The 8,840-nt window shown below is 36.8% G+C and overlaps 1 protein-coding gene across 3 annotated transcripts in view; it reads left to right on the top strand.

Annotated features, from left to right (window-relative positions):
* The first annotated feature begins 278 nt into the window (after window positions 1-278).
* Window positions 279-8,840, top strand: part of LOC124160136 (sphingomyelin synthase-related protein 1-like) — a 28,784-nt gene continuing 20,222 nt past the window's right edge. For all 3 annotated transcript variants that reach the window (XM_046535889.1, XM_046535888.1, XM_046535890.1), the window contains exons 1-4: window positions 279-1,004; window positions 1,162-1,451; window positions 3,533-3,910; window positions 5,515-5,632. In XM_046535889.1, coding sequence (XP_046391845.1) covers window positions 822-1,004; window positions 1,162-1,451; window positions 3,533-3,910; window positions 5,515-5,632 — 969 coding nt within the window. In that variant the 5' untranslated portion in view covers window positions 279-821. The remainder of the gene's footprint in view (window positions 1,005-1,161; window positions 1,452-3,532; window positions 3,911-5,514; window positions 5,633-8,840) is intronic.

The following is an 8,840-nucleotide window of genomic DNA, read 5'->3' as shown; positions in this document are numbered from 1 at the left end:
TAATACTCTGTCGTTCGCTAAGTTCGCTATTCCGGCAAGGCAGTTTTTTATTTGATAATTGAAAAAATATATTTTGAATGTATCTTAATTGACAAGGTATCTATCATATGTTAAAATAAATTATACAAATGAAATGCGCGATAGTTTCAGAGTCTACAAGTTGTTTGTTTATTTCGGTGTCGCAGAGTATCTACTGCGCTTAATTTTGAAATGCCTCCAAAAATTATTAGTGCACGAAACTGCCGCCAGAGTACCACAACGCATTTTTATAACGGAGGCAAACGGTACTCAGGTCTGCGGCGCAGCATCATTCCGTTACGTCTCGGTCAAGGAATGAGGGCCTATAATTTAGTTGTGTGCCTCATGCGGAACCCCGTAGATTTTAGTGTACTTAAATGTTTCAGATACTCTTGAAAATGTTGCCGCGATAGCTCTTATTGATTTGGTTGTCCGCTTAAGGGTTGACATGTAACACCTGTTTCATGTAAACATCGCATTTGTCTGTGGTTGCTCTGTGTTCATTTTCACGCCCAGTGATTTCCTAGCGTTTCTATAAATCATTGAACATCACCCACCTATGATGCTGTTGGTTAGTGTTTCACCAGTGTTGGACTTTTATTACTAACTCGTGTGTGTCATCACTGTGAATTGCCTGATGAATCACTAAAATTGTTCTTTGAACGTGGAAGTGGTGTGTTTATTATTTTCAGCCATGAGTTGAAAGTGCCAGTGTGTTAAACCAATCGTGTGACAATATTGAACAACGGTTATACGTTTTTATACGAGGAATCAGCCTGTCAATGAGTTATTGTGGTTGAAACATGAGCGGAATTAAGAAGCCAATTCTCGAGTGGGGCAGGGAAGAAGTGAAGGACTGGTTCAACTCCCTTGGAATATATGATTATCAAGTCAAAGATCGATTTTGTAGCAATATTAGAAGCGGTAGAGTTCTTCTTTTTGTCGATATGCCCTCTTTATTTAAAGGAGTCTGGTTAAAGAATGCAGTAAGTTTTGATTTCATATGTTGTCTTTAATTAATTATTTGAGTTCAGAATTACCTCTAGAATTGGGAAACTTGTTAGTCTGGCGATGTAGTTTCAATGTAACTGCATTCCTGAGCTTCAACATTGTGAAATTTAATATGTTGTTACTTTATTGCAGGAGGCTGAGGATGCGGTGAAATTAGAGCTGGCGCAGCGTAAACTACAGCTTGATAATTTGCATTGCTTCTATGAATTGGGATACGATCCATTCACTTACCTAAAGTATTTACCTCCTAATATCAAATGTTTGAAAGTCGACCGTCAGCCCTGTCATTGTTGCCACTGCAGTTCACAGAAAAACTCAACATCTACATCCTGCCTCTCATCGTCAGACAATGCTCATTGCTGCTGCGGTAAATTGAAGGATGATATTAACCCGGTGGAGCCAAGGGTTGATGTCATTGCCAGGTGAGAGCTACCTGCATTCGCTACAAATCATTTCTGTTGCCAAAGTGTGTCTACCAGCAACACAGGCAGCAATTACTGTGTTCTGGAATATCATTTTCTATGATTGACTCAATTTTGACAATTGGGGACTAATAATGACTATAACATGTTATTGGGTTTATGTCGATTTTGTGTTCTCCTATCACTGTTCGATTGGCCATTGAGTGATCAGGTGTAATTGAAGCATAATGACAGATGGTGTAACTCACACTATTAATAGCTGAAGAGTACATGCTCTCAATTCACAATTATTCATTACAAACCAACCTGATTTTCAACTTAATACTACCGTAGTCTGGATGAAATATCTAGTACAATATATAGCCCAAGAAATTGAAAAAATTAACTCTGTGGATATGGCATTGCATGTGAATTCCACATACTGTACAATCTTTTCAATGGTGTTTAAATCTTAAAATTTTGTCCATTTAGTGGTCCTTTTTAGTAATGAAGAAATACCTTTCTATAGAATTTTTTTCCAATGTTAAACGTGTTCTTACCAAAGTTTCGCCATTTTGTGTAATTTGAGAATGTCCACCGATAAAAGACTATAGCACTAGTTGTAAACTAGGCACAGAATTTAAACATAGGTATATTTTTGGAAAGCAGATATATACATAAAACTTTAAATGTTTTGCTCTGTGGCATGTTTTTAAGTACATGATTCTATAAGCAAAAGATCATTGACATTCTACTTTGATCGGTAATATCTATTTAAGTTTTCTGGGAAGAAATATATTTTATTGATCCTGTATATCTCGATAAACTTTGCAACTATCATGAGGGCAAACTGGTGGCAACATACCAAAGAATTCATTACTAATTCACTACGCCATCAATATGCTATGAATTATATTTCTGTTTAATACTGTGTTCACCTGCTCCCATTCTTACACATCTCAACTGTTCCCTTTCAAAAGATGATGTCCTTATATTAATTTACGGACATTAATTTTGTTTATATTGTTTGTTAGGTTTATGTTGCTGCTGGCTATTGTTTCTCTGCCTGTATTGCTGGTTTATTATAGTCGGAAAACGGAGATAAATTGTAGTTGTCCAATATTTCAGGTGAATCAGCGGAGAGGTTTACGGAATATGCACTCTATCTTTGTAGACAGCAGTTATGCCGGAATTGCAGCTGGTGAAACTGTTGTTTACAATGATGAACACACAATGTCGCATATCCCGCAAAATTCTCACTTCACCACACCTCACCACACATGCATGCCAACGCAAGGATGTCGGATGAATCATTTTTAAGATGCCTCGTGAGCCTGGATATCCATTCTATAGAGAAAATTTAGCTGAATAAAAGAAGTTGATGGAAAAACAAACTTTATATTTGCCAATAGGCTTGTTCATCAACTTTATTTTCACTTTCAATTGTGATAGAGCTTGAAAAGTAAAGAGACCTGTATTTTTCCGTTGCTCTGTCCATTTCCCACTTCTTGAGCTACTTGCAGCTTAACGATGGTCTTAACCCTTGTGTAAATAATTTGATGAAATAAGAAATACTTGCCAAGAAGTTCATGATGTGATACTTTTATGATATGGACTATCTCACTTTTCTCTTACTTCTCGACTCACATGTTTAATTGATTTTTACACTCTTGCGAGTGATTCTTTGCTTCAATGAGCGATTCTCTGTGAACAGTAAGATGTACCATTACCATGCTATACGGTAGTCTAATAACATTGCCATCGTATGAAAATTGGTTCACCAATTTAAGATTTTTTTCTTTAAATCTTATGACAGAATGGCTGAATGAGCAATATTTGCTATTTTTTGTCATGGCTTACCTTTCCTTTCCATCTATTGAATTATTTTAATAAATTTCGATTTAGGTCTTGAGTTAATCCCCTCATTGTTAGGGCGGAAAGTGACGTGAAATATTTTCAGCTTGATGTTTAAGGTGCAGCCTGTGTATATCAAGCATTTTCAAAGATCATATCCCAAAATATAGCACATTGTCAAATAATTTTCATTACCAAGTAATCACAGTCAATGGTAATCCTGTTTATTTTTACTTTTCTCTGTACAGTCAGGAAAATGAAGGCCAAAGATGCTCCACCCGTCACCAAGGTGATGGCTCTGATTCGGAAATATCATCCGTTGCAGCGGGGATCCAATCCCTGTTCTCTGCACACACTGGTGGTCACCCTGGCTTAGCCAAAAGCTTACCACCAGAAGTGTGGAAAGCTGTCGTCGCAATGGCGTACTTGTTCATTGTCACTTGGATCACGGCATTTGTTATGGTGATTGTGCACGATCGTGTTCCGGACATGAAGAAGTATCCACCTCTTCCAGATATATTCCTGGACAATGTTCCCCACATTCCATGGGCTTTCCACATGTGTGAAGTCACAGGAACAGTACTTCTCATTGTATGGATATGTGTTCTCTTATTCCATAAGCATAGGTGAGTTCTATTTGATGATATGCCTGTTGGCTAAGCATCTCATGCCTTTTGCATCTGTATAAACGGCTAGTCATTTCTTAGTGCTACTCTAAATCAATGCTAAATTGGTAGATAACCATACAAGTTGAGATGCAGATAATTGTTTCTCCATTTAATATGCTTTTACATACATCAATTTGGTACTTATCCCATTCTTATGTTCTAATCTATCATTCTACCCGTTTACTTCAAGAAATATTGATGTTGAAAAACATCACATGAATATATTTTAGACACTGGGCTCTTTTATTATTTAACCTTTTCATTGCTGTTGTTTGTAACAGAGTTTGAAATTTTTGGAGACCCATATGAGAATATAAATGCCCTGGAACAGAGGAAAAAATAATCACAATAAAAATAGTCATAATTGCATTATAAAAATGGTACATAAATATCAATAAATAGCATTCAACTGTGTGTGACCATCATATTACAAAAAACTAACCAATTTTACATAGGTAATCAGTCATGTTCCTCTTGAACAATGAAATTGTTGAAGCGGTTCTAACATTTATGGGTAAACATTGTGTAACTTGATGGAGGAGATCAGGGGGGAGTGCTCAAATACATAATAAAGTATGGAATTTTGAGTCAAAGAATGTATTTTCAGGGCCTTGAACATACATAAAGCCTTTTGCCTTGCATGTTTACTTCACATGGTTCCCCGTTGTTTACTCTTTTTTAAGTGATTTTTTCCAAGTTCTATCTGAATGAGTTAATGAACCAAAGCTCCAATGACATTGCCCACTCTTGAAAAGTGGGTGGCAACTTTTGTGTTTTACTTTTGAATATGTAATGAGAGAATAGCCTATTGAGGAAGTTTTTGTTCTTCGTCGATACAAATCTTTCAAATTATAATATCGGGTCTGAGTTAGCAGCCCCTTGTGTTTGTTGGCTTATTCTTTCCTTCCCTTGATAATATGTTGCCGCCACTCACCTTCAGGATTAGGCAAAGCTTTTGAATGTTATTACATGATGTAATGTAGACATGAAGAGGAAAAATTTGCTTGTTCGATTTTTATGATATGTATTATCTCAGTAATTTTTTAAAGATTGATTTTGTACAGGCATCTTGAAGAATGATGTTATTTTCTTAGTGCCAATTTTTGGCTTTTTTTAATTTTGGTACATGAAGAAGGATTTGGTTCTTTCCCGGCGAATGCTGTTGATGAAATCTTCTCGAGAAATCAGCCGGGTGATGATGGCCATTGCCATAGCAATGGCCATCATCACCCGGCTGATTTCCTGAGAAGATTTCATCAATTTTGGTACATGTTTAAAAAAGGGTAGGTAATGTCACACCTGTTGGAGATTTCATTGTATTGACCAATGCAGTTATCCATGTTTTTCAGTTAGCCTTCTTTGAGCAAAAATATTTTTATTTGGTGTCTTCCTGCCTTATCCAATGTTTTCTAGTGCAGGAGTCATTTGAGGATAAATCATATAGCGTACATAATAGAAGATGAATTTTGACCCTCAGGTTTTCCTATTTAAGCATATATATTTTTTGTGTGCAATTATCAGTCTGTTAACTGAACTTACCATTTTTTTTATTCTTTACGTAGGTTTATTCTTTTGCGTCGCTTCTTTGCTCTCTCGGGCACTGTATTTCTTCTGCGTTGTGTCACAATGCTCATTACATCATTATCTGTTCCGGGAAGTCACTTGCAGTGCAATCCAAGGGTAAGAATGATCCTAATTTTTAAAATTAATTTATTCTGAAGCTGTTCAAATTCTTATACACATATATAAATAATAGATTAAGAAGTGGGCCAGAATATGGTTTGAGGTTTAGAGTAACTGGAAATAAATGTAGTCGTTTATTGTGGCAATCGGTGTAAATTCTTTTAATCTCTTGGCAAAAATCTCACATTTTATGGTAAATAATATTTTATACGAAATGTATTTTCTGCTGAAGTTGTGACTGCTTTGATGATCTTAACGTTATAAAATTAGTGTTCAACTCATTAGTTTTATGTGGCATATGAACAAGTGGAAAGATTAAATGCTATAAAGGATCTGTGTTATCTTCTGTAAATAGTACACTGTGTATGCATTCTAATACATGTTTGACTGAACTATTCAAATTCTCTTATTCTTGAGCACTCTTCTTGTTACTAACTCCGAGATTTGAAATAACAATTTTCTGATTGTTTTTCAAATGTGATTTGTGAAGGAGTTACATTTTTACAGACCTAATATTGCTATTGCCCTTTATGAAATAAAACTGTAGATCTAACCACCTATTTTTATGGGAGGCTTGTAAATTGTGAAAGAGAAGCTCAATGCATTATTTTGAAAAGTTTATAACTATGTATCCCTCTCATCGTCCTCAGTCTCAATTTTAAGTTACTATGCTATGGAGTTATTTATTTAACATGTACATACATACTACCTATTTCCTGAATCTGATTTGTTTCATCAGGTGCATATATCTTATCAGTACTGCTAAGCAGCAAATGTTATCTTGTGTAAGTTAGGGTAATGGGTAGAGGTCCGTGAAATTCGTCACATGCGATACCGTGAAATAACACAAAATGATGCGAAATCTGTAAATGAAAACAAAGTTTTGCATTTTTTTATGGTGAATTAGCGAAAAAATCACGTATAATGAGTCATAATCTATTAAAGCTTAAGCCTTCATTGTTTAACGCTGCCGACATTCATTCGCTCTACATCATTACGATTCCAAGGTCAATTGGCTTGCTAAGTCTCGCGCATAACGCAACCGCGTAACATCGCGCACCGTACTGATTCCACTGCCAGAATTTGCTGTTAAATTTATCACAACCTCTCTCTTCGATTCCCATGTATCAATCCTGAAATATTTAGAATGAGGCGCTTTCTCACCTGAAGAATTAGGTGTTATGAATTAAAACATGCTGAAAGAAATTTAATGCGGCCGAGGAAGAGCGGAAATGCAAGCTCACGTGCCCGGCACGTATCAATGCCGAGCAGTAATTCTGGTGACTCATCCCGATGCATTAGACAGCATTATTGGGTAACTTGTTGCAGGAAAACTTTGAGAGTGGGTCTAATGTAACAATTCTGTCAACTCAAACATGGCCACTGGCTAGGAACGGGCTGCCGTTCTCGGCACAGTCCACAGCGTGGCAGAGAGTCGTCTCGTCTGAATGTGGCCTCAATGTAGCACTGCCTGTATTTCACGCCGTAGACGGCGTACAGCCGGGCCGGATTGAAATGGGCGCCATGGTGACCACGGTGGCCGTCAACGGCAACACAAAGCGCTAGCAGTTGGGGGAAAGGAAGGAAGGAACAGAAAGGATAGGGGGAGAGGGGGGTTCTCCTTATTAGGGGATGGATCGTCGGATATTCGGCTCTCCACTGCGTTTCAATGCAAAAAAAATCATTTCGACATTGGCCAAATGTAATATCTAATTCTTCAGGTGAGAAAGCATCTCATTCTAGATGTTTCAGGGTTGATGAATGGGAAATAATTTTTTGAGTTTCTTAGAACCCGATTATTTTTAGTTATGTGTGCTTCTTTCACTGCCTTTTCTGACTGATTGGCAACAGCTGTAATCGAAACTAAGCGATTTTGTGGTATCTAGCTGCTCTCCTACCTTCCCTCAACACGTGGGTTATTGGTATCGAAAGGGAACCCACGACATGAAACATTTCGGCCACTTTGTAAGTTATACAGTACTATGGTTATACTGTAGCTACCCAGCACTCAGTTTGAAAACACCATCATGAGTGGTTGTGTTTTGCGTTTGGACGGTTTTTTTTAAATTGTGGTTCCAGCTTTAAATATCGATTGAAGGAAAGGAATTTCAAAATGCCAAAAGCTAGTGATTGCGCTCATACCAGGGCAAGTGAATTCAGCTCATAAGGATTTTATGTGGAAGACAGAGTATAACTGTGCAAAGTTTGCGATAAAAGATTTGAATTTGAAAGATGTGACACGTTGTTAAAGCGCATCAGTAGCGATACACATAAACATGCGAAAGAATGGGGACCCGCTGAACGATAGCTATCGTTTAAACACAAAGTCACTCAGTCAAAGAAAGAGAAGGAGGAGCTTGTTGTTGCTACTACTGAAGCATTTTTAAAGGCTTTATTTAGTGTAGAGAAACTTGACAATCCAAAAATCCTGGAATGGCTCTCGAAGTACACACATGTAAGGTAGTAGGGATTTGCCGTTTGCCGATCGTATTCGCCAAGACTACATACTTGAACCATTTCCTTCATTACGTTTTATAACCGCCACCAAGATTTTCTATAACTCTGAAATCACATGGTTTTAAAATGAATTCTAGCAAAAAATAAAACCTCTTTCACGGACCTCTAGTAATGGGCAGTGTTTATCTACTTCAACAATCTAGGCTGGCGTTGGAAATATTTTAAATATGATTTGTTCCATAGTAACTGTGTTGTCTCTCCCTGGGTCCTCTCTCTAGGAATATAAAAGCCGGTACAAGTTAAAGTTTCAAGTCAAATTATAAGTTAAAGATACATTTAAAAAGTTTTCTTACATAAATAGGACCACATATGCACGGAACGATTTATCAGCAGAACTTTCTCAAAATAAAAATTAAATGATATGTTATTAGGCTAAGGAAATAGGAATTAAATGTATTTAATCACATCTTTTCTTTTGTCACGTTACTTTGGTTTATTTATTGGCATTTGCAAGCTGTTGATCGGTTTTCAGTGAACTTATATTGTTTTCTTCCTTAGTTCGGTAAATAAATTTTGGAATGGCTGTTTTTTGCCCATTCGACTTCCGTTTGATTCCCGGCATAACCTGCACTTAAAATAAGTTTTTACTATTTTCTGTGAAGAAGATGAATGTAAAATGGTTATTATTTTGATGCTGAAAGCATTGCAACCCTGCTAATGGAGGTGATGGAAATTTTTTGAGTTTCCA

The sequence above is a fragment of the Ischnura elegans genome, chromosome 6, assembly GCF_921293095.1.
Source record: "Ischnura elegans chromosome 6, ioIscEleg1.1, whole genome shotgun sequence".
NCBI lineage: Eukaryota > Metazoa > Arthropoda > Insecta > Odonata > Coenagrionidae > Ischnura > Ischnura elegans.
Note: the sequence above shows the minus strand (reverse complement) of the source record. Positions and strands in the feature narration are given on the sequence as shown.